The 25,635-nt window shown below is 43.4% G+C and overlaps 2 protein-coding genes across 2 annotated transcripts in view; one reads left to right on the top strand and one right to left on the bottom strand.

Moving 5' to 3' along the window:
- Positions 1–8,415, top strand: part of LOC120914596 (transmembrane channel-like protein 2-A) — a 62,380-nt gene extending 53,965 nt beyond the window's left edge. The window contains exon 15 of the mRNA XM_040325290.1: positions 8,132–8,415. Within this exon, the coding sequence (XP_040181224.1) occupies positions 8,132–8,343 (212 nt within the window). The 3' untranslated portion in view covers positions 8,344–8,415. The remainder of the gene's footprint in view (positions 1–8,131) is intronic.
- A 5,398-nt stretch (positions 8,416–13,813) lies between these two features.
- ALDH1A1 (aldehyde dehydrogenase 1 family member A1) overlaps positions 13,814–25,635 on the bottom strand; it is a 77,352-nt gene continuing 65,530 nt past the window's right edge. Inside the window, exons 12-13 of the mRNA XM_040356371.1 lie at positions 23,528–23,602; positions 13,814–16,370 (exon numbers count right to left, since the gene is read on the bottom strand). Coding sequence (XP_040212305.1) covers positions 16,298–16,370; positions 23,528–23,602 — 148 coding nt within the window. The 3' untranslated portion in view covers positions 13,814–16,297. The remainder of the gene's footprint in view (positions 16,371–23,527; positions 23,603–25,635) is intronic.

Below are 25,635 nucleotides of genomic sequence, written 5' to 3'. Positions count from 1 at the left end.
ACTACGTAATTTATCTTAGGGTTGACCACTCCTCTCCCCGGGACAAATCTGCCGTCCGTTCCACCAATGTGCAAATAATCCTCTCATGGAGTTCCTGTTTAGTTTTATGTTACGCTTTCATAAAAAGCAAGGGACTGATCATAGCGTAGTATGTTCAACTTTTATTATAAAAATATAAATGTAAAATCACACTCACATTTATAAGTGCCTCCAGACTGGCACCAAGCTTCCTGATGAGGTACACAGTACCATAGCAGAGCCACAGTATTTAGAAAGAGGGTTTGAGGGTTTTGATATATATTTTTTTTCGCCGGTGACACATAAAATATATTAAATAGAAAAGGATCACCCCCCTTTAAAATAATCACATGTTGTTGCTTTGAAGCCTTAAATGAAGACACACACAGTTTTTTAATTGGTGTCACCTATAACATCCACGTTAACGATATAACACCAACATGTCAGAAAAAAAATCAAAAACACAATCACTGAGTTGGAAAAATGATCACCCTCTTGTGTCAGTATTTTGTTGAATAACATTTTGCTTTAATTACACATTTAGTCAGTTGGGATATGTCTCTACTAACTTTGCACATTTAGGGCCAGATTCACGTAGATCGGCGCATTAATCCGCCGGGCGTAGCGTATCTAAGATACACTACACCGCCGTAACTTATCTTTTATTCGAATCCTCAAAGAATTTGCGCCGTAAGTTACGTCGGCGTAGTGTATCGTTGGTGGCGTAATGGCGCGGCATTCAAATCTCTGTGATGGGGGCGTGTTTTATGTAAATACGTCGTGACCCGACGTAAACAACGTTTTTTTTTAACTGCGCATGCACATGGGTCCGTGGGGGTATCCCAGTGCGCATGCACAAAATGAAACCGGAACAAGCCAATGTTTAAGACGGTGACGTCATTCTACGCAAATCCCTATTCGCGAATGACTTACGCAAACAACGTAAACAATTCAAAATGCAAAGCGGGAACGACGGCCATACTTAATATTGAGTATGCCTCATAATAGCAGGTTTAACTATACGCCGGAAAAAGCCGAACGCAAACGACGTAAAAAAAATGCGCCGGCCGGACAACGTTCGTGGATCGCTGTAACTAGCTAATTTGCATACTTGACGCGGAATTCGACGGAAACGCCACCTAGCAGTCGCCGAAAAATTGCACCTAAGATCCGACGGCATACGAAGACGTACGCCTGTCGGATCCATCCGAGATGCCGTCGTATCTTGTTTTGTAGATACAAAACAAAGATACGACGCGCAAAATTTGAAATTACGCGGCGTATCAAGAGATACGCCGGCGTAATTCTTTCGTGGATCTGGCCTTTAGACTTGGCGATATTTGCCTCTTCTTTGCAGAACGTCAAAGTTCAGTTAAATTTGACGTGATCAACTGTGGACTGCAGTCTTCAAGTCATTCCACAGATTTTCAATGGGGTTTAAGTCTGGGCTCTGACTAGGCCATGCAAGGACATTCAGCATTTTCCTTTTCAACCTCTGGGTGGTCATTTTTGCTGTGTGCTTTGTGTCATTGTCATGTTGAAAGGTAAACCTTCTTCCTATTGACAACTTTCTGGCAGCAGATGTTCCTCAAGAATTTGCAAGTGCTCCAGTCCATGTTGCAGAGAAACACCTCCACAAGAGGATTTTACCACCTCCATGCTTTACTGTAGGAATGGTGTTATTTGGATGATCAGTTGTATTTGATTTTTGCCAGACATATCATCTGGTTTTAAGGCCAAATAATTAAATTTTAGTCTCATCTGTCCATAACACCTTTTTCTATGTGTCCTCAGAATATTCAAGGTGCATTTTGGCAAAGCTGAGCCATGACTGCATGTGGCCTTTTTGAGGAGGGACTTTTTTCTTGCAATCCCCCCCATACAAGCCACATTTGTGGTGAATTTAGGATATTGTTGTCACGTGTACACAATGACCACTCTTTGTCATAATTTCCTGCAACTGCTTCAGAGTTGCTGTAGGCCTCTTGGTAACCTCTCTGGCCAGTTTCCTCCTGGCTCTTTCATCCAGTTTGAAGCAACTTCCTGTTCCAGGGAGGGTCTGTGTTGTACCAAATACCTTCTACTTCCTAATGATAGGCTTCACTGTGGTTCTATGCAAAGATAAAGCCTTTAAAATAATTGTGTATCCATCTCCTGAATTGTGCCTATCCTCAACTTTATCCTGGAGACCTTTTGACAGTACCTTACCACCCATAGTTGATTGTTTGCTTCAGTTGCACTGCCAGGGGCTGAACTGCTCCAGGAAAGCTCATTTCATGCTGTGCTAATTAAAATGACCATAGCTGATCACAGTTGAAAGTCAAATGACTTTGTGTGCCATTGAGAAGGTGATTAGCTACACCTGATTAGGATAGCACATCATTTTTAGGAGGGGGTGATCCTTTTTCCAACTCAGTTATTCTGTTTTTGAATCTTAATTTTTTTTTCTGACATGTTCGTGTTATATCTTTCACTTGGATGTTATAAGTTGCAAATACAGCTGCATACAAAAAAAACTATGTGTGTGTGTCTTCATTTCAGGCTGCAAAGCAACAAAATGAGATTATTTTAACCACTTCCTTACTGGGCACTTAAACCCTCTTCCTGCCCAGAGGACTTTTTGCGATTCGGCACTGTGTCGCTTTAACTGACAATTGCGCGGTCGTGTAACGTGGCTCCCAAACAAAATTGACGTCCTTTTTTTCCCACAAATAGAGCTTTCTTTTGGTGGTATTTGATCACCTCTGCGGTTTTTATTTTTTGCGCTATAAACAAAAATAGAGCGACAATTTTGAAAAAAAAAAAAATTGTTTTACTTGTTGCTATAATAAAAAGCTAAATTTTTTTTTTACATTTTTTTTTATCCTCAGTCTAGGCCAATACGTATTCTACATATTTTTAGTAAAAAAAAAAAAAAAAATCGCAATAAGCGACTGGTTTGCGCAAAAGTTATAGCGCCTACAAAATAAGGGACACAATTTTTTTTTTTTAATTATTTTTTTTTTTACTAGTAATGGCGGCGATCTGCGATTTTTATTGCGACTGTGACATTATGGCAGACACATCGGACACTTTTGACACATTTTTGTCACCATTCACATTTATACTGCAATCAGTGCTATAAATATGCACTAATTATAGTATAAATGTGACTGGCAGGGAAGGGGTTAACACTAGGGGGTGAGGAAGGGGTTAAATGTGTAGCCTATTGAGTGTTCTAACTGTGGGGGAAGGGGGGTGACTGGGGGGTGACTGATCTGTGTCTCTATGTACAAGAGACACAGATCCGTCTCCTCTCTCCCTGACAGCACCGCTGTCTGTGAGAGCCGGCAATGAGAAATGATCTCATATGTAAACATATGAGATCATCTCTCATTGGCCGCACAGATCGCCTAGCAAACTGCCACTCCGATTGGCCGTTCACGGCGATCTGTGATTGGCTGTGTCCAAGGGACACGGCCAGCACAGGAGTTCCCCGCTGCGCGCTCGGGAGCGCACGCGGGGAACGCGAAAAGGGGCGGACGTCAATTGACGGCGCCTCAGAGATGTAGAACCACCCTGCGGCCGTCAATAGTCGTACGGCCGCCGGGAAGTGGTTAAAGGGGGGTGATTTTTTTCTATACCCACTGTAAGTTCCGCACAGCAAATTATGAGAGTGTAGTATTTGCTATAACACCACTTTAGCAGCAAATTCTAACTGCATCTCTAATGCAGACCCAGAGATCTCACCACTGAAGTCCCTGTAAAATATAAGAAACTTAGGTTGTTTACCTCTCCAGTTGACCATTCAATGGCTTTCTTGCCAAATATATAGGTTGAGTGGCTGCATCTTATGACCTATGATCACCTGATCAAATAGGTAGAATATTTATTTTTCAAAGTGATCTACTTTAATTAGAATATAGAGTGAAAAAGATATAGCTTACATAGAAAGGACATACAATTTTCATCATTCAGATTATTGACGTTCTAGTATACCAGTTAAACAAACTTTCTCCACAAGGTCATCTCCATATATGATTAACATATTTTTTGAGCTGCACAGTTGGAACATTATTCCATCAAGTTGTGTTCTAATGGGTTAAGAGGGAACACTGAAAGCAATAGCTCTGTATTAGAGAGAGACTGTTAAACTTGACAACCAATATGTTATTCCCTGCTCATTCTCTAGAATATACTGCATACCTATCTGTGAAGGATATGTCAGTGTAATTCTCCCTGCTTGGTTAAATTGTGGGTTAGAGGTAAAATGGATTCATGTGTTACAAGCTATTAACATGTTAATGACCCGTCTGCAGCTAGCTCCTTATTTCAAAGGGATGTTAATCCTGTTTACTGTGATTAGAGGTGACTCATGTTATGTATTCTGATTGCTTCATTATGCGGTGCCAGGCTGCCCAGCTAATGTGTTCTGTACACCTTGTAATTAACTTCCCTGATGTCATTATTTAAAGAAAATGTGTCTCAGGTCGGCTCCGAATTGTCTGGCTGTATTCTGTATGAGAAACTCCAGAGTGTGTGAAAAGGGGGTGGAGCTCCCATTGTTCCTTGATTAAGGATTTAGCTTGTAAAACTGTATTTATAACCAGCAGCAAGCTGCCAATAAATCAGTCTTGGTTCCAGCATTCAGTCTTGACTCATGTGTGGATGATCCTGTGATGTTCTTGTATGGAGAGGAGGGAATGCTTGACGGGGATATCATACCGATACCGTCACAACTGGTGGCAGCGGTGGGATCTTCCCTTCTACTCTCCTTTACACCCGGATTCCAAGCAGACACCGAAAGAACTACTGGAAGTTTGTGGAAGGATTGCTAGCAACAAAACCAAGCGGGTCATCATAGCAGAACTAATGGAGATGGACCAGGAGAACTTGGATGCAGCAACGCCAGCAGTACAAGAGATGGAGACACCAGTGATTCAGGAGGAGTCACCAACCAACAAGGCAATGAGAGAGAAGCTAGCATGGTTCGGTCCGAACCCAACGGCAGATGTGGTGCTGAAAGTGATGGACCTGTTAGCGAAGGAGGCTAAACAAATAAGAGACGCAGAACTACAGAAGGATAAACAAATAAGAGACGCAGAACTACAGAAGGATAAACAAATAAGAGACGCAGAGCTACAGGAGGCTAAACAAATAAGAGACGCAGAACTACAGAAGGATAAACACATAAGAGACGCAGAACTACAGTTAAAACTGGCAGCAGTCCAACAAGCAGCCGCACATTCTCCGAACAGTGAGTACAGCACAGCGGACACAAGTAAGATTCCGTTTAGCGCTTTTAAAGCTTTTGATGAAAAGGACTGTGAAATTGATAACTACCTGGCAGATTTTGAGCGACAATGTAACCTGCACCGAATAGCTAGAGGAGAGTGGGTTGCAATATTGTCAGGCAAACTGTCAGGCAAAGCTTCTGATGCTTTCCGGACCGTGCCAGATCAGGATATCCATAGCTACGCCCGGGTTAAAGAAGTGCTCCTGGCTCGTTATGCAGTAACCCCAGAGTCCCACCGACAGAAGTTCAGGGACTCACGCAAAACCACGAAAGACTCTTACGCGGAATGGGCATGCCAGTTGTCCCTGTCGGCCTCTAACTGGGTTAACAGCAGCCAGGCCACCACCGCAGAGGACATTTTGCAACTAATGCTCCTGGAGCAATTTTACAATCACATCCAGACGGATGTCAAAGACTGGGTGAGAGATCGCAGGCCCATGACTCTACCAGAGGCCGCGAAGTTGGCGGATGAATATGCGGATACTCGCAAGACGAACCAGGTCACACCACAGGTACAACCTCCACGACCAACGGTGCCCTCACACCCACCAGCCGCTAGATACCAACCTCCTAACAGACAGATGACATCGAGCCCTCGCTATCCACGCCAGGAGGACAACGAACAACACTGCTTCCGGTGCAAACAGCTGGGTCACTTCAAGCAGAATTGCCCCATGAACGACAACACCAGATCAAATTGGTCTCAACCTGGGTACCGCCCACCAGCAGCAGCCCATTGTGTAGACTCGGCTTGGGATCCCCAGGAGCTGGGTCAGGAAGAACCATTGGGCACCCCTTACGAAGCCCTCATGGTACAATCTGTTATTACGGACAACAGGGAACACCATTGTCAGCTGGTCATGGGCGACAGCCATGAGCCGGAGGGGCCTTGGAGGGAGCTGGGCAGAAAGAGGCACCGCCAGCTACCCTCCAAGAAGAAGAGGTCCTGGAAGTCATATAACCAGCGGACCTGGGAGGAGAAGAAGCGACTGGAGGAGATGGAATCGCAGCGGGCGCCCCAGATGCGGGCCGAGATGTTCACCAAGGGCCCACCGGTGGCCCCTTACTCCACCACCCAGTTCCTGATAATGAAGGACCACGTGGAAAGCCTGCAGGACATGAGCAAGCAGGAGCTGATCCGTGAATACATGGAGCTGGAGGAGTGCATAAGCCGCATGGAGGAGGAGAACAACCGCCTGAGGTCACAGCAGGCCGACCCCCCCAGGCTCCATGAACTGGAGATGGATCTGGAGAAGCTCCAAGAGGAGAACCGGTGGCTGCGGAGGGAGCAGGGGGTGGCTGACCTTATGGGGCTCTGATTCCCCTCCCCCCCCGGACTCTGAGCACCAGTGCTACAGTATTTCAACAAATGTAACTTTTCCTTTTTATGAATCTCCTGTGATTGTCACTTCAGAGCCATAACCTGCCCCTCCCATAGCGGGACACCTAGACGGCGGCGCACAGACCCATTCGCCGTCTTCACACTGACTTCTGGTGACTCTGCAGATCGCACAAAGACTTGGGGACTGACCGGCGTGTGATCTGACGACCCGGTGGCATACCTGAGTCGGAAGCAGTTACCAATGGAGGTCAGTCACGCCAAACGGAGTTAACCTCGGACTAAAAGCTCTGAACCCGTCAACCCTACTGGACCAGGGAAGGTCCAACCGGGTTTGCCGTAGCAGGGAGAAAAAGGGGGGCCATTGTGAAGGATGTGTCAGTGTAATTCTCCCTGCTTGGTTAAATTGTGGGTTAGAGGTAAAATGGATTCATGTGTTACAAGCTATTGACATGTTAATGACCCGTCTGCAGCTAGCTCCTTATTTCAAAGGGATGTTAATCCTGTTTACTGTGATTAGAGGTGACTCATGTTATGTATTCTGATTGCTTCATTATGCGGTGCCAGGCTGCCCAGCTAATGTGTTCTGTACACCTTGTAATTAACTTCCCTGATGTCATTATTTAAAGAAAATGTGTCTCAGGTCGGCTCCGAATTGTCTGGCTATATTCTGTATGAGAAACTCCAGAGTGTGTGAAAAGGGGGTGGAGCTCCCATTGTTCCTTGATTAAGGATTTAGCTTGTAAAACTGTATTTATAACCAGCAGCAAGCTGCCAATAAATCAGTCTTGGTTCCAGCATTCAGTCTTTACTCATGTGTGGATGATCCTGTGATGTTCTTGTATGGAGAGGAGGGAATGCTTGACGGGGATATCATACCGATACCGTCACACTATCATTTTAACATTAGCCCTTTAAGATCTCACTGCCAATTTAAAAAAACTGTGGAGAAAATTTTAGAGGTTGTACATGGCACCAAGAAGATGCATCAAACTGCTTCAGAAAGCCAGGTGCTAACATCTGGTTTTACAGTGGTTCTAAATGCCAAAATTCCTGCATTAAGGTAAAAATGCTTTAGAGTTTGCTGTCCTCCACCACCTCCCTAAATACTTACCTAGGTCTCAAATCAATCTAGTGCTGTGCATGGCTGGATCTCTTCTTTCCTCTCTTCCTCTCCACACAGGGACTCAGGTAGGAACTGTCAATTAAATACTGTGATAAGAAAGCAGGGTGTGGGGCCAAAACATTCTGTGTGTGTCAATGGACACGACTTCTGAGACACACACAGCTAGGGAGAGATCATGCACACATGCCCTCATAGCAAGGGGCTTGCTATGGAGGCACAATGAGAGGAGGAGGAGACAAGATAACCGGAGGGGGGGGGGGCTCCAGAAAAGAACATAGGCTGGTATGACTGGTTTGTTATTTTGATTAAAAAATACCCTTAGCAACACTTTAACTCATCTTATTATGAATATGTCTATTTTTTTTTCTTATAGAGAATGGAAAACTGCTTACTGCAAATGCAATCAATGAAACTAATACTAAAAACGGGAAGCTGACTGTACCTTTTCAAAAGGGCCCACGAGTAATGGTTACAGAACCACCTAGAAAAACTACACTGGTAGTAACAACCTCCATGAGGAAGCCAAATGTTAAAGCTCCTCCGCCACCGCCACCTGGAAAAGGCAGAGGGCCAGCTCGTTCATGATACATAGGCCAACTACAGAATTCAAATATATCTTTCATATCCTATAAAAGCTGTACTTTATCCATACAGCTATGTATTAATATAAAATCAATAAATGTGTTTTTAATGTAAAAGTAAAGTCTTGTTTTATTTTAAATAACAAACATGTTATACTTACCTGCTTTGTACAGTGGTTTTGCACAGAGCAGCCCAGATCCTCCTCTTCTCGGGTCCCTCGCTGGTGCTACTGGCCCCTTCCTCTTGCAGAGTGTCCCCAGAGCAAGCAGCTTGCTCTAGGGGCCCCCGAGCCAAGCTGCTGCTCTGTGTGTCCCTCGCTGGTGCTACTGGCCCCTTCCTCTTGCAGAGTGTCCCCAGAGCAAGCAGCTTGCTCTAGGGGCCCCCGAGCCAAGCTGCTGCTCTGTGTGTCCACTCTCTCCTCATTGGCTCACTGACTTTGACTGGAATACACATACTGCTTGCCAGTCTGGGAAACCCCCTCCTAAATCCCTCATAGTCCACAAATTACAGAGCTCTGCGCCCTGGGCCCACCCTTTTTTGAAGCAGATTAGAGCCTTTTTTGAAGCACATTAGAGCTTCAGGCTCTAATCATGTGCTTAAAAAAAAATAAAACATTGGAATCCATGCCTCCAGTGCCCTGCATGTAGATTAGGGGGCTGGACGCATGGATGTGGGGGCAGCGCCCCCTGCGCCCTGCATTATGGGCTGCCACTGCTCAATATATTATACATGGTTTCATGTGGTGAATTAAGGGGGCCTTGTAATTAAGTGTGAGTGGAATGTGATAATTTCACCTTTGCATCTGATATATATTGGTTTGGACTTGTATGGACTTGAAAGACAGTGATTTAATCTTCCTAGAATATGAACTGAGTTTAACTGGTTACTATTAATGTTTTTTTAATTGTACATGTTCTTAGTGCTAAAACCAAGTGCCTACTTACATTACTTTTTATCTGTGCATTTTGGTGTATTAACACTTTTAGGTTAGCAGCTGGTTTTGTGCATTTTCACTATCTTTTGAGTACAGTGGGGATCGAAAGTTTGGGCACCCCAGGTAAAAATTTGTATTAATGTGCATAACGAAGCCAAGGAAAGATGGAAAAATCTCCAAAAGGCATCAAATTACAGATTAGACATTCTTATAATATGTCAAAAAAAGTTAGATTTTATTTCCATTATTTACACTTTCAAAATTACAGAAAACAAAAAAATGGCGTCTGCAAAAGTTTGGGCACCCTGCAGAATTTATAGCATGCACTGCCCCCTTTGCAAAGCTGAGACCTGCCAGTGTCATGGATTGTTCTCAATCATCGTCTGGGAAGACCAGGTGATGCCAATCTCAAAGGTTTTAAATGCCCAGACTCATCTGACCTTGCCCCAACAATCAGCACCATGGGTTCTTCTAAGAAGTTGTCTAGAAAATTGAAAATGAAAATAGTTGACACTCACAAAGCTGGAGAAAGATATAAGAAGATAGCAAAGCATTTTCAGATGTCAATATCCTCTGTTCAGAATGTAATTAAGAAATGGCAGTCATCAGGAACAGTGGAAGTTAAAGCAAGATCTGGAAGACCAAGAAAAATATCAGACAGGACAGCTCGCAGGATTGTGAGAAAAGCAATTCAAAACCCACGTTTGACTGCACGATCCCTCCAGAAAGATCTGGCAGACACTGGAGTTGTGGTACACTATTCCACTATAAAGAGATACTTGTACAAATATGGTCTTCATGGAAGAGTCATCAGAAGAAACCCTCTTCTACGTCCTCACCACAAAAATCAGCGTTTGAACTTTGCAAATGAACAAATAGACAAGCCTGATGCATTATGGAAACAAGTTCTGTGGACCGATGAGGTTAAAATATAACTTTTTGGCCGGAATGAGCAAAGGTACGTTTGGAGAAGAAAGGGCACAGAATTTAATGAAAAGAACCTCTGTCCAACTGTTAAGCATGGGGGTGGATCAATCATGCTTTGGGGTTGTATTGCAGCCAGTGGCACAGGAAACATTTCACGAGTAGAAGGAAAAATGGATTCAATAAAATTTCAGCAAATTTTGGATGGTAACTTGATGCCATCTGTGAAAAAGCTGAAGTTAAAAAGAGGATGGCTTCTACAAATGGATAATGATCCTAAACACACCTCAAAATCTACGGGGGATTACATCAAGAGGCGTAAACTGAAGGTTTTGCCATGGCCTTAACAATCTCCTGACCTCAACATAATTGAAAATCTATGGATAGACCTTAAAAGAGCAGTGCATGACAGACAGCCCAGAAATCTCAAAGAACTGGAAGACATTTTTATAAGGAAGAATGGGCAAAGATACCTCAAACAAGAATTGAAAGATTCTTGGCTGGCTACAAAAATCCCTTACAAGCTGTGATACTTGCCAACGGGGGCAGTACAAGATATTAACTCTGTAGGGTGCCCAAACTTTTGCAGACATAATTTTTTTGTTTTCTGTAATCTTGAAAGTGTAAATGATGGAAATAAAATCTAACTTTTTTTGACATATTTTAAGAATGTCTAATCTGTAATTTGATGCCTTTTGGAGATTTTTCCATCTTTCCTTGGCTTCGTTATGCACATTAACTTGTCCTGCCAGCAGCACACAGTGATTACTGCTAGCAACTATAGTCCTCAACAATAATCGCATGCAAAAAATCTGACAGGTTGGTTGTACTAAAGTTGATCGATGGATCAACTTCAATGCAACCAGCATAAACAGATTGACATTTGGCTGGTTCCTGCTGAACTGGCTTAAGTTCCAAGTTGCAACTGGAACTCTGTCCTGCCCTCATGTGAGAGAACTTAGTAGTCAACTTCCAACCACCAGAGCTGTTAAATGGGTAAAGGGGAATGGGTATGTTTCAGAATACTTAAAAGTACCTGGTATGTTCCCTTCATTCCCTAAGCATTTGGGGCCTGATTCTCAAAAGAGATACGCAGACTTAACTGCTGTTCAGTCTGTGCCTAACTTTGGAAACAATTCTCAAAAGGCTTTTTCCAAAGTTAGGCAGAAAATCTGACATGTGTAAGACACTTACACGGTCAGATCTTAGGATGCAGTACCGCATCCGCCACTGGGGGCATTTCTCATTGAAATGCAGCTTTGCGTATGCAAATGAGGACTTAAGCAGATTTTCAAAGCATTTCATCACTGTGATTTCTGCCTAAGTTCCGAATTTGCCTGCGCAAAACTAGGGCTGGTTTTATAATGTGGAAAGTTAGTCACACATTGTAAAGGCCCATTCCAGCGACGGCATTTGGTATGCATTCCCGAGGGAGAACTCCACGGCAATTTTTAAATTCAAAACCGGCATGGGTTCCCCCCCCAGGAGCATACCAGGCCCTTAGGTCTGGTATGGGTTGTAAGGAGACCCCCCCTACGCCGAAAAATCATGCTCCGGCAGGTACCCACGTGGTGGGTGCCTACCCACGTGCACCCACCACGTGGGTACCTACCGGAGCATGATGGGACGGTGATGCCTATATAAATGGGATGCAAGGCGCGCTTCCATCATTACAGTGACAAGATGCGACGAGGCAACATCGGAAGAGGGGAGAAGAAGAACCTGACGTCACAGAAGACCGCGCCGGCTGCCTGTTAGAAATTGAGCTAACACACAAAGATAGCAGGCAGCCAGCGCTGAAGAAGAAGGCACCGGACATCTGCAGAAGAACCGGGGTTCGCCGAGTCAACAGCAGAAGAGGGGAGAAGATGGAAGAAGACCCCCGGAGAGCGGAGAAGCCCCCCCCCCGGAGAGCGGAAGAAGAAACCCCCCCCGGAGATTGGAAGAAGACCCCCGGAGAGTGGAAGACCCCCGGAGAGTGGAAGAAGAAGCCCCCCCTGGTAATAGAGCTAATAAAGAAGACAGGGGGGGCATCCGGAGCAGAATAATAAATTATTTTAAAAAGCCTTGTGTTGTGTGTTTACTAACTTTTACTTTTTGCCTCCAGGTGAATGGGTAGGGGTACGATGTACCCCATATCCATTCACTTAGGGTGGGGGGCCGGTATCTGGGGGCCCCCTTATTTGAGGGGACTCCCAGATTCCGATAAGCCCCTGCCCGCAGACCCCGACAACCAACGGCAAGGGTTGTCGGGAAGAGGTCCTGTCCTCATCAACATGGGGACAGGGTGCTCTGGGGTGGGGGGGCCCGCAGTGCGCCCCCCTGCCCCAGAGCACCCAACCCCCCCATGTTGAGGGCATGCGGCCTGGCACGGCTCAGGAGGGGGGGGGGGGCGCTCGCTCGTCCCCACTCCCTTCCTGACCGGCCGGGTAGCGTGCTTTGGATACGGGTCTGGTATGGATTGTAGGGGGACCCCCTACGTCGATTTTTCGGCGTGGGGGGGTCTCCTTACAACCCATACCAGACCTAAGGGCCTGGTATGCTCCTGGGGGGGGAACCTATGCCGGTTTTTTCTTTGAAAATTGGCATGGAGTTCTCCCTCTCAGGAATGCATGCTGAGCGACGCTGTCATTTTTTTTTATAATTATTTGTTTTCCCGGCGCGTCTTTTTTTTTCACCCGTCGCAACTTTAGTGTCCCGTCGAAATTCTCAAAGCCGCCTGGCGTTAATTAGGTTCGCGCGCTGCACGTCGGGAAAATGACGTCACACGCATGCGCAGTACGGCCGGCGCGGGAGCGCGCCTCATTTAAATTTTAAACGCCCCCAGGAGAGGAGGACCGCCTTACGACGGCGGCACTTAAGTTACACGGCCTGAAATTTCTAGGTAAGTGCTTTGACGATCGGGCACTTAGGTAGAGATTTTAAGTCAGTGTAACTTAACTGCTGAAATTTAAGTTAGGCTACGTTTTTGGGAATTTGGCCCTTGGAGTGGAAGCACAGCACAGGTTAACATAAGAATATACCCTTTAAAGTGCTCTACAGATGCATTGTGCCTGTAACCTTGCAAAGCCACTTGCAAGACGAGGAACACCTTAATCCAGAATGCTTTAATATGTCAACCTTGACTCTTGTAATTCCTGATTTTTTAGGGTTATAGAAAACAAAATGTCCAATAGAGAGTTGTTGGAAAAGGCTGGCAAACCCTCAACTCTCATATCAAATGTTGAGATTTGCTCCTCAAGTCTTAGGAATAAGAATTATAAAATATACTTGTTGCAATGATTTTGTAATATGTCGTGAAACAATAAGAGCCGGTTCACACTGGGGCGACTCGTCAGGCGACTCAGCCGCCTGACAAGTCGCGTCCCATTGTATTCAATAGAACCGTTCTAATAGGAGCGACACAAGTCGCTCCGACTTAGAAAAAGGTTCTTGTACAACTTCAGGGGCGACTCAGGGTGACTTGCATTGGCTTCTATACAGAAGTCATTTTGCAAGTCGCCTCTAAAGTCGCCTTCAGGACGCCTTGCCGAGTCGCCCCCGAAGTCGTGCCGCCCCAGTGTGAACCGGCTCTAAATATTGCATTATTATATGTGTGAATAAAACATAACATCATTCATCAAATACAACACATTTATTCATGGTTCACATTAGAATTACAGTCAATTTATCAATTACATGTAGCACTTTGTTGTAGTAGTTTGGAAAACAAACCTTTGAATGAAAACTACTCTACAGTTAGTAGGTAGCATGTGGCTACACCTACAACCAACATTACAACCAACATTACAACGTATAATTCTGAGTACATTATAAGTATAACACATTAGCTTCTAGTTAGATGAGGCCTGTATAGGAAAAAAAATGAACTAGTGATAGTTATGTGCACTAAACAGGATTTAAAGACAGCATTTCTTTATAAGTCACTGTATGGTTCCTAAATCATAGTAAAAAAAATGCAAGATTTTAAAAGTAGCAGTTGTCCCAGCTATGCAGCTAGGACAAAGCTGTAAAAATGATTGCACCAAATCTTAAAATTTAACTGTTGGAATTTTATAAAATAAAAGTCCTGTCTAAAAGCACTCTAAGGACTTGACTTAGTTTTGAGACTTGCTTAACTACAGAGTTGGAGAAGTCAAGCCCTTAGAGTGAGCTGCAAGAAAGGAGTACAAAGTATTGTTTTCTGGCTTAGTGATGTAACGGCAGGCAGGAACTTTAGTTGTACAATTTTACAAAAGCTGACATGCTTGCAATAAAGGGGTTTAGCAATAGACCATACTAATAATTTTTGGAAGCTGTTGGAACCAGCTAGGACAAGATTCTCTGACCTTGGTTAAAGATTCCCTTGTATTAACTAAAGCAGTGTAAAGTGTAATGACTGTATTTCAGAACAAGTATGGTTTGGTTTTTTACTAACCAGCCAACAATAAACTGTAATCTGACTAGCTAGTATAGGGTACTGCTAGAGCTAAATTTTTCTAGTGTGGTTGTAATTCTTTAAAAAAAATGTAAGTAGAAAAATAAAAAAGGGTCCCTCCAAACATTTTAGGCTGGCAGTTTTTGTAAACACAAATCTCAGTGAGTGGATAAGTGGTATAAATAGCACCTTGCTAGTTCACCAGGATTGAAAAGCAGCTATTTACCAGGTCACTTGCACATAATCATTAAAGATCACCACATCCTCCTCTAGGGACATTACAAAAGAAGAAGAGCTATCGTACATCACCAGCATCCAGATGGAGTTTTGGGAGGAAGACCTATTTTTTTTTATTGGGTCCCTCCATGAAGCACTCTTACCAAACCAAAGGACTGGTATTAAAAGTCAAAGGCCTATAAGTTATTATTTATTATAAGCTTCTATTCACAGTTATTTGTAAATCATCCATTCTTTGGATGTTGATTGGTGACCCATATTGGTTCACTTATCTCTACATTCTGCACTTTACTTATAGTCATCACACTTTCCAGTGCCTTACTGGGAGAACTATAGTCAGGATAAAAATCACAATTAAGCTTATTAATCTTACGTTATGAAAACCTGGAGTTTATTTCTATCGCATGGTTGTCTGCTCAGTACCTGCAATGACATTTCTTTTGAGTGTTTTTGTTTCTTAATAAATGTGAATCGAGAGAGTTAACCTGCACAATATTTATTAATTAGTTGTTGTCAGGATCACATAGAAAAAGGATCATGACACAGGCCTTGTTGCCTCATTTAAGGCCTAAAATTTCCATAAGAGTTATTACTAGTTCATCTAAATTGTGCTTTCAAAAATAAAAGGCAAAACCTTCCACTTTATGTATTTATGCTTATGTTTTGTATTTTGCAGTTTGCAGAAGTTCTTCTTTCAATAAGGCTGTGTAGTGTGAACTGTACATTGTGGTTTATTTCCAAATGTCCCTTAGATTTAGTTATATCTGAATATCATTTGAATTACTTTTTATCCTTAAATCCTAACTTTACATTTAATGTCCCTTTAAATAGTTTATATAGGCCAAGCTGGCACACACAAACTATTTGCTGCACTAACTGGTACGCTTGCTGGGCTAAAGTGTACAGCACTGTTTTCCCGCCATGGGACAGGAACTTACCATCTCACTCCTGAAACAAAATAGTTGAGTTGAGTGGTGTTCAGCCATTAATGGGAAGCTTTGTATTTTATGAATGAATAGAAAACTTCCTGTGATTGCCTGAGCCAGAGAGGTGGAAGGATGACATTGCGATATCTGCCTCAGTTAATCAGAAGAAGCTTTCTATTTTTTCATAAATTACAAAGCTTCTCATGAATGGCTGAGTAGTGCTCAGCCAACTCAATTTTGTTTTGGCATTGGGACTGCAAGTCTGTGTACCACTGCTGAAAAAACACAGCACTGTATACTGTATATAGCTAAGGCTGCATACAGTTAATACAGCATTCTCAGCAAGCACACCTTTTAGTGCAGTAAACAGTTCACTCGACCTAAATGAATTATTTATAGGGACAATAAATATAAACTTAGGCTTTAAAAACATCATTTGTTTTTACAAAAACATAATACTCTTTTACATGATTGTTGCAAATTTAAGAAGGGAAAAGAAAAGGAGAAATCTGTAAATGTTTAGGAGTTCTTCTGTGAAATTTTCATGACAACGGTCTTCACCTCAGTATATTCTTGTAAGCCATATTCTCCCCTAATGAAAATAAAAACAAAAATTAATACCATGACTTGGGTCTCTGTAACATTTGCGCTTGATTAAAAAGCTTGAACACAGTTTTTATGAATAATGAAACTACTTGTTTGTGCTCTATCCTCTCTGAAGCCTCGTACACACGATCAGTTTATCCGATGAGAACGGACCGATGGACCGTTTTCATTGGTTAACCGATGAAGCTGACTGATGGTCCGTCGCGCCTACACACCATCGGTTAAAAAAACGATTGTGTCAGAGCGCGGTGACGTAAAACACAACGACGTGCTGAAAAAAACAAAGTTCAATGCTTCCAAGCATGCGTCGACTTGATTCTGAGCATGCGTGGATTTTTAACCGATGGTTGTGCCTACTAACGATTTTTTTTTTTCCCATCGGTTAGGAATCCCTTGGTTAAATTTAAAGCAAGTTGGCTTTTTTTTAGCCGATAGTTAAATAACCTATGGGGCCCACACGCGATCGGTTTTGACCGATGAAAACGGTCCATCAGACCGTTGTCCTCTGTTTAACCTATCGTGTGTACGAGGCCTGAGGCCCCGTACACACGACCGGATCTGTCCGCTGAAACTGGTCCGACGGACCAGTTTCAGCGGACAGATCCGGTCGTGTGTAGGCCCGACCGGACAATTGTCCGGCGGATCGGACAGTTTCCAGCGGCCCAAAATTTCTTAGCATGCTAAGAAATCTGTCCGCTGGAAACCTGTCCGTCGGACGTGTTCGGTCGTCTGTATAGACTCACCGGACACGTCCGACTGACTGCCATCCCTCGCATGCGTCGTACTGATTCGACGCATGCGTGGAAGCTTTGAACTTCCAGGGCCGCCCACGTCGCCGCGTCATCGTAGCGGCGACGGCGCGGCCACGTCCCCGGGTATTGTTTACGCGCGGATTTCTGTCTGATGGTGTGTACAACCATCAGACAGAAATCTCCTGGCGGACATGTCCGCTGAAAACGGTCCGGCGGACCGTTTTCAGCGGACTGTCCGTCCGTGTGCACGAGGCCTTAGAGTTTCTGTACTGCCGAAAATTCAGGACTGCACTTTCCACACTTCATTTTATATTGTATTTTTAGTGTTGAAAATCTTTTTATTACGAACAACATTCAAAATACAAAAGTATGACTTCAACTAGTAAAATGGGACAACGAGTCTGCTCAATGGCTATCGCCCACAGCTTGACTCGTGCCGACAAACAATACAGCATAAAAGACTGTGGCAGGTGTCATTATAAAACATCCAAAAAAAAGTTTTGTTAGGTTGTTCATGTAAAAAGGAGGGGAATAAGAGAAAATAAGAAAAATAAAAAAAAGGGACAACAAAAGAAAAGTAGAAAACAGAAGAAAAGGAAACAACAGAAGGGGAAGAAGAGAATAGGAGGGGATCTGCTGGAAAATTATTTGTAAAAATAAGTAACCGAATAACAGGGGAATACCATCTCTAGAAGCCCTGTATCAAAGCTAATTTGGTATTGGCCCTATTTGGGTTTGATAACATAGTAGCCAGGGTATCAGAGGAAGAGAAGCGGAGCCAAATAAACCATAAGACCTTGTATTTATCAAAGGTGTTATTGTCCAGTGCTAGCATCTCCTCCATTCTCATAATGTTATTCACAGTTGAAACCCACAATGATAGCGGTGGGGTAGTGGCAGTCTTCCAACATAATGGGATGAGCTGCCATGCTGCAGACAGGAAGACACAAAGAAGGCACCTTTTCTGTGATACCACAGATCCGGGGAGCATAGAGAGAACAGAAATCACCAGAGTTGGTGTTAGAGGTTCTTCATAGATTGTACTATATGCGTATCCTCGCAGATTCATACCAGACATGGCGGTATGTGTCTGAAGCTGTGCCACAATGCCAGCAGGAGGCAGGGGTAGACGGAACATATTTGGGTAATGTTGAGGGATCCCTGTACCACCAAGATAGGATCATGAGTTATTTTCTTGTGAGTAGCAGGAGATGATTTGTGGCTAAAATGAAATAAGGTCTGCCATTCCGCCCTCGAAAATTCCTTTCCCAAGTCTGTGGGCCACATCCTTGTGTACGTGGGTATGTTGTCATGTGTAAGGGCATGAATCAAACAACATAGGGAAGAAAGTAGATGTCTAGGCATATCATGGAGGGAGCACGGCCTTTAAAATTCAGTATAAGGGCAATGCGTTTGGGAGGAAATTATTTTTTATTGTCTACTTTTTATGTTTTATACATTGACTTCACTGCATAAAATGTTCATCATTTAGTACAGACTGAGTGGAGTATATGTGTTAGGCCAGCCATAGATGGAGCGATTTTTTTTCCTGCAACCATGGACATGTTGACAGGGAAATCCCTTTTGCTGAGCCATTGTGTTCTCCTGGTAGGGGGCGGGTGAAGCCGTCTTCCCCGGGAGAACACAATGATTATTGCTAGCAGCTATAACAGCCACTAGCAATAATCGCATGTAAAATCCGGCAGGCTGGTTGTACCCAAGTTGAAATATCAATCAGCTTGGGTACATTCAGCCTTGCCAGTTTCAGCTGATTCCTGCTGAACTGGCCACGATTCTAATTTTCTATGTCAGGCTTTTGTTTAGTTTAGTTTTTTCAGACATTCTAAAATAGAAAAATAAAGTGTTAATATAACGTTCGGATTATCTGACAGGAATTGTGTGATGACAGACCGTTTATATGCTCCATTGGACAATTGTTGTCGGATTTTCCACGTACAAATGTGGGATAGCATGCTTTAAAATTGTCTGCCAACAATTGTGTGTCGTCGGATTTTCTGATCCGTCGGACAAAACTCCAAAGTACAAAGACGCATTCTCAGAAGCAATGCTCACCATAACACAACATTAGCAGAAGTTGCTCAAAGGGTGGTGATAAAGAGCTGAAAAACCACACAGTTTTGTGTTTGTTGTTCAATTTTTTTTGCCGTTTGTATGCAAGACAAGTTCCTGGCCAACGCCCTTCGGAACAAAAGTCCTAAGCTTTGTCTGCAGAAAATCCGATCGTGTGTATGAGGCTTAAGAGTCATAACACCAAATAGGCAAAGAGGTTCTTCTTGGATCACAGTTTTAGCTTTGTACATCGGCCTGTGTTAAAGCAGAAGTAAACCCACTGATTTAACTGTTTTTAAAAACAATTACGTTCCTGGCATGTGCCATGTAACTATCACATTGGTTGTGCTCTCAACCAAATTGTCAAATCATCCAATGGGTAGTGTCATAACTGATCACATGTGAAGCATCATGACAGTTGAAGATTAAAGTGGTTGTAAACCCCACTTTAGGACTTTTACCTACAGGTAAGCCTATAATAAGGCTTACCTGTAGGTATAAAGAATATCTCCTAAACCTGTACGGTTTAGTAGATATTCCCCCCCCGCAATGCGCCGCTGATTGCAGCGGCGCATGCGCAGCGGGGATCCTCGGCTAAAGGACCGGCAGCCGCCGGACCTTGCCGAATTGAAGTCTCCCGTGCGCATGCGTGGGAGTGACGTCATCGCCGCTCCAGCCAATCACAGCGCTGGAGCGGCGATACCCGGAAGACACGCCGAGTCAAGATGACATCTCGCTCGGCGTGGACCAGGAAAGTTCCTCTCACCTCGTTCCGAGGTAAGTATTTCATAATGAGCTAATATGCGGTGCATACTAGCTCATTATGGCTTTTGCCTTTCAGGTGAAAAAAATAAATAAAAATAATCGCGGGTTTACAACCGCTTTAAACAGCGGCCAAGATGGCAGCTTCATTGGCTAATAAACAATAAGAGGGTTTACGTTCACTTTAAGCATACAGCATATATAAATGTATGAATGCACTGTATGTACAAAATGCTAGACTGATTCATGGGAGCTGTAAAATGAGAAGAATAACTAAATTTTATAGCATTTCCTTTTTTCATGTACTGTTATATGAATGATATAGTCTTTTTTTTATGTAAAAACAGTTACATTTACTAAATGAAGCATGAACTGAACTGTCACCTTTTCAGTTTGTAAATGATTAATTTCAATTTTTTTTCCCTATAACCTAATTGCTAGTTGGTATGTTATCATCTGCCATCACTGTATTACTATCATGCCCTTGTGGGATCTCATGATCATTTATTGTAACTGCAAAGGTGAAACACAGGGACATTCATGATGTGACAGTGATAAACAGGATGGGGACAGGGATTGTATTGTATTGTTGCAAACCTGAAAAATGTAAGGTCATGCATCCTTTACCCATTTATCAGTAGCTGCATCTGCTAATTAAACATGCTTGCTTGAACAGTGCAAACACTCTGGTCATGTCCTCATTTAACATAGATTGGGTAATTTGTACTTAAAGCACACTACTGAAACAAAACCCAACTATTAAATAGTATTTCATATTTTTTCACTAGATTTCCACCCTCTTTCTCTTCTTTCCTGTCCCATTCCCTTTTGTTTTCCATGTGCGCTCCTGTGAGCAAGACAACACCTTAAATCAAGTAAAGAACAAAATATGTGTTATATTTTATGTTATTTTTTTACGCGAACAGTAAATGCACTGGTTGATGTTCTGTTTGTTTTATAATGGATTTACAATTTATTTAATCCTAGAAGAAATATGTGCTGAAATGAATACAGGGAGGCCACTGCTGTCCTATCCTGAAAATGCTAGATTCCTGGCTCTCATTCATCTGAATGTTGTCATTTCTGAGTCAGTGACATGGAATGGGTATGCAGATTAGGGGGCAGATCCACATAGATCTGTGCCGGGCGCAGCGTATGTCAGATACGCTACGCCGCTGTAACTTACTTTGGCTTAGTTTGAATCCTCAACGAATTTGCGCCGTAAGTTACGGCGGCGTAGTGTATCTCTCGTGGCGTAAGGGCGCAGAATTCAAATGCGGCGGGTAGGGGGCGTGTTTCATTTAAATGAAGCGCGTCCCCGCGCCGAACGAACTGCGCATGCGCCGTCCCTAAAATTTCCCCGCCGTGCATTGTGCTAAATGACGTCGCAAGGACGTCATTGGTTTTGACGTGAACGTAAATGGCGTCCAGCCCCATTCACGAACGACTTGCGAAAAAATTGTAAAATTTTCAAAATTAGACGCGGGAACGACGGCCATACTTAACATTGAGTACGCCACCATATAGCAGCTTTAACTATACGCCGGAAAAAGCCGAACGAAAACAACGTAAAAAAATGCGACGGCCGCTCGTACGTTCGTGGATCGTCGGAAATAGCTAATAGCTAATTTGCATACTCAACGCGGATTACGACGGGAACGCCGAAAAATTGCATCTAAGATCCGAAGGCGTACGAAGACGTACGCCTCTCGGATCTAGCCGAGATGCCGTTGTATCTTGTTTTGAGGATTCAAAACAAAGATACGACGCAGGAATTTTGAAATTACGCCGGCGTATCAATAGTGGATCTACCCCTAGGAGTTCTGATTTGCTGCATGCTTGTTTTAAGTCAGTAACTCAAAGTAATGAAGCTAGCTAGGGACAGCCAGGACATGATCCTTAGAAGGGACTCATTGATCATTTTTTGCAGATTATTTATTTTTTACTTATTTTTTCTTTCTTTGTGTGGCAACTTCTGGATACTGGTGGGTAAACCAGCTGTGCCACAATGACACCGCTCCCGCACATGTGCACATGAGTAAAACCATTACGGCACAGAGTCATGCTGAAAACATACGCTGAGCTGCTTAAATAAGCACTGGCAGGCAGGGAGAAGCAGTTATGACAGAAGAGACCAATAGGCAATTTTCTGTCCTAAAAATCCTACCTATCAGATATATTTAGCCTAATTCTACTTTTTTTTTTAACACTGTCCTGATAAAACTGAGGCTGCAATACATACCTTCAATCTTGAGTTTTATAATATAGTACCTGATCTCTGCAACAAGATGTACTAAGTTTTCTTGGATTTTTGACACTCAGAGTTTCTCAACCCAGTTGACTGGGGACAGACTAAGGGGTTGATTTACTAAAAGCAAATTGACTATGCACTTTGCAGAGTGCAGTTGCTCCAGAGCTTAGAAACTTAGGTAAGGCTTCATTTTGAAAAGAATACCCAATCACATGCAAGTAAACATATAAAAATGTATTATTGCTTGCACCTGATTGGATGATGGAAGTCAGCCAGAAAGGGGACAAAAAACACAAAGTAATTCATGCTAAATAGGATGACATATACAACTCTTTCATAAGACAGTCAGCACATTTGTAACTATTTAAAACGGAATATTCAGATTCTCACAAAGCCCAGTCATAACTGCTTCTCATTAAAATAGGTTAATGCCCCTCTCTATACTATATATTGCTACGATTCTGTTGGCTGGCTTGGTCAATCAGTTTTAAGACCTAATTAACTGAAAGTGAATGTAAACCTTTTATTTTAATTTTTTTATAAAAAAATAACAAACGTGTCTATACTTACCTGCTTGGTGCAATGGTTTTGCACAGAGCAGCCCCAATCCTCCTCTTCTAGGGGCCCCCAGCAGTGCTCCAGGCCCCTCCTCTTCATAGGGTGTCCCCACGGAAAAACGCTTTCCATGAGGGAAACCCATGCAGGCTTGTTCCCGAGTCCAGCTGCTGCATTCGTTGACACAGACAGTGGGACTCTGCCGCACCCTTCGCTCCCATTTCACAGCTTTTGATTGACAACAGCAGGAGCTATCAATCTGTTCAATGAGGAGAGCGACAACCGCTGGAGCCTCTGCACTTGCGCACAGGGCTCAGCTAAAAAAAAAAGGGGGGGTCTGAGGGGGAGCTTCAGCACGGAAGGTTTTTCACCTTAATGCATAGAATACATTAAGGTGAAAAACCTTAAGGCTTTACAACCACTTGAAGGATTGATTTAAATTGCCAATGGCAGTTAATATCTATTTGTGTACAATCAAGTATACTACACAAGGGCATATCATGTTTATGCAGTCATTAGGCAGGTACTCCTGTTGTGGCCTGTGCAATCTGGATGTTTGTGGAGAATATAGAAATGGTGGATGTTTCAAACATGCCCAGGCAAATGCATAATACAATTTAAACTAGGCCTAAACACAGAGACTCGGTTTCTGCCGGTACAGGTTTGGGATAGCTTGAATTAGCTTCCAAACAACAAAGAGATGATGCCTTTTTAAATATCTTGTACTAAAGGTCTGTCTATATAATTACTTACATTTCACGTCCATTTCCTGACATTTTAAATCCTCCAAATGGACACTGTGAGGACAGAGCACTGTAGCAATTTATCCTGAAATATAAATAAAAACAAATAAAATTGCATATTTAAAAAAAAAAAAAAATGCAGGAAGTATAAAAGACAGAAAAAAATGTCATAGAGCAAGTTGATGTTGTAAACCTTAGTAATATTTTTTCCTCATACCACTACAGTTTGTTTGATGTAAATACATTTAGACAAACATGCAGAAAGATGCACAATTCACTAACTACACATTAATTAACTTAAACATTATTTTACCAATTCCAAAGGTATTTTTTTGAACAGTGTGTTGATCCCTTTTCTCCTGAGGGCTTGCAAACGAGAAAGCTGTACCCAGGGACCGCCAGGGCAATCATTTCCCTGATTCTGGTTTAAGGGCCCTTTTACACGGAGCGGATCCGTATTGATCCGCCCCGTGTGTGTCCGTCGGCTCAGCCGGGATCATCCGTAAATCCCCGCTGAGCTGTCGGCGGACAGGGCGGTCCCCGCACACTGTGCAGAGACCGCCCTGTCTTTCCTCTGCTCTCCCCTATGGGGAATCGGATGAATACGGACCGTGTGTCCGTATTCATCCGATCCGCTCCGCCGGACGGAAGAAAAATAGGGTTTTCTTCCGTCCGCAAAAGCGGATCTTTGCGGACGCGGATGTTTGCGGACGTTAGCGGATGCATCATCCGCTAACGTCCACAATCCCATAGGGATACATTACAAGTCCGTAAACGGACTTGTAAAAAACGGACCGTTTGTCCGTACATGTGAAAGGGCCCTAAAAGCTAGGTTCACTTTTTGGAACATATTTATGTTCATAAGCACCCACCTCACCCTTGAGTCCCCCCCCCCTTACTTGACAATATGCAGGGATTATTCTGATTAAAATTGGCATGGCTGTGTGAGGCTCTGCCCGCACAGCACCACCATTCATTCATCCCATCTTCCGCCGCGACAGTAGTCCACTGACCTGTCCTCCAGCTTTCTAACTGAAAGCCTTTTTTTTTGCCATGGGGTTTCTCTTCAAGATCCTTAGAGCACAAGTTGCACCACAAGTCGGATCATCATGATCTGACTTGGATGTGACATCCATTCAAATCAATGGTCTGAAAGCTTGGCTTAAAGCGGAGTTCCACCCAAAAATTGAACTTCCGCTTTTCGGGAATTCTCCCCCTTCCTCTGTCACATTTGGCACCTTTATGGGGGAAGGGGGGATCAGATACCTGTCTAATACAGGAATTTTGCTCCCACTTCTGGGCATAGATAGCCGAGCCACCCTGGCGATCTACACCACGTCCTGCTCCTCCTTCGTCCCTCCCGCTGTCTTCTGGGAGACACGCAGGTCCCAGGAGATAGCAGGGACCAGTGGGATCGTGCAGCGCGAGTCATGCATGTACAGTAGGGAACCAGGCTGTGAAGCCACAAGGTTTCACTTCCTGATTCCTTTACCGAAGATGGCGGCGCCTCCACCTGAGAATCGAAGAACAGATCGGCATTGGGTGCCGACATCGCGTTTTGGCGTTTGAAATGCCGGTAAACTACAGTTCTGTACGTGATTAATCTGCTTGTGCTTGTGTCAACTCAGTTTCCTCTAAACTACTATAAACGACTGAATGTACATGTATAGATAAGATAACATTGAGGAGAGTTCAGGGACTGCTGAAAAAACTGCCCAATTGCTCCTAAACATGAGTTTAGCCGCTGCAGTGTACATGAGTCTAAGCAGGTAGTATTTGCACGCCAGCCAGCCAGATGCTGTGCAGTAGTACTATATGCTTACTCTGCAATGCAGCTGAAGACTGGGCTTGGCTGAGTTTACAATTGGAATGAGGGACTGTAATTTTAGAAAGCAGCTAATCAGGGTGTTATTAAGGTAATTTAGCGAGTCAAACACAGTCACTAAAAGTAAGGGAAGTAAATTGCTCAAAAAATCCTAATGGGGCTGCTTAGCTGGGAGTGGAAGAATGATGTGCTGGGAGGGAGACGAAAAAGAAAAAACACATTACACCAATGCCAGGAGCTGAAGATGTGGCCCATCAATCCATATATATTTATCAGAACAGCTTATAGAATCT

This window comes from Rana temporaria, chromosome 1 (genome assembly GCF_905171775.1).
Source record: "Rana temporaria chromosome 1, aRanTem1.1, whole genome shotgun sequence".
NCBI classification, from domain to species: Eukaryota; Metazoa; Chordata; class Amphibia; order Anura; family Ranidae; genus Rana; species Rana temporaria.
This window is presented reverse-complemented; position numbering and strand designations above follow the sequence as displayed.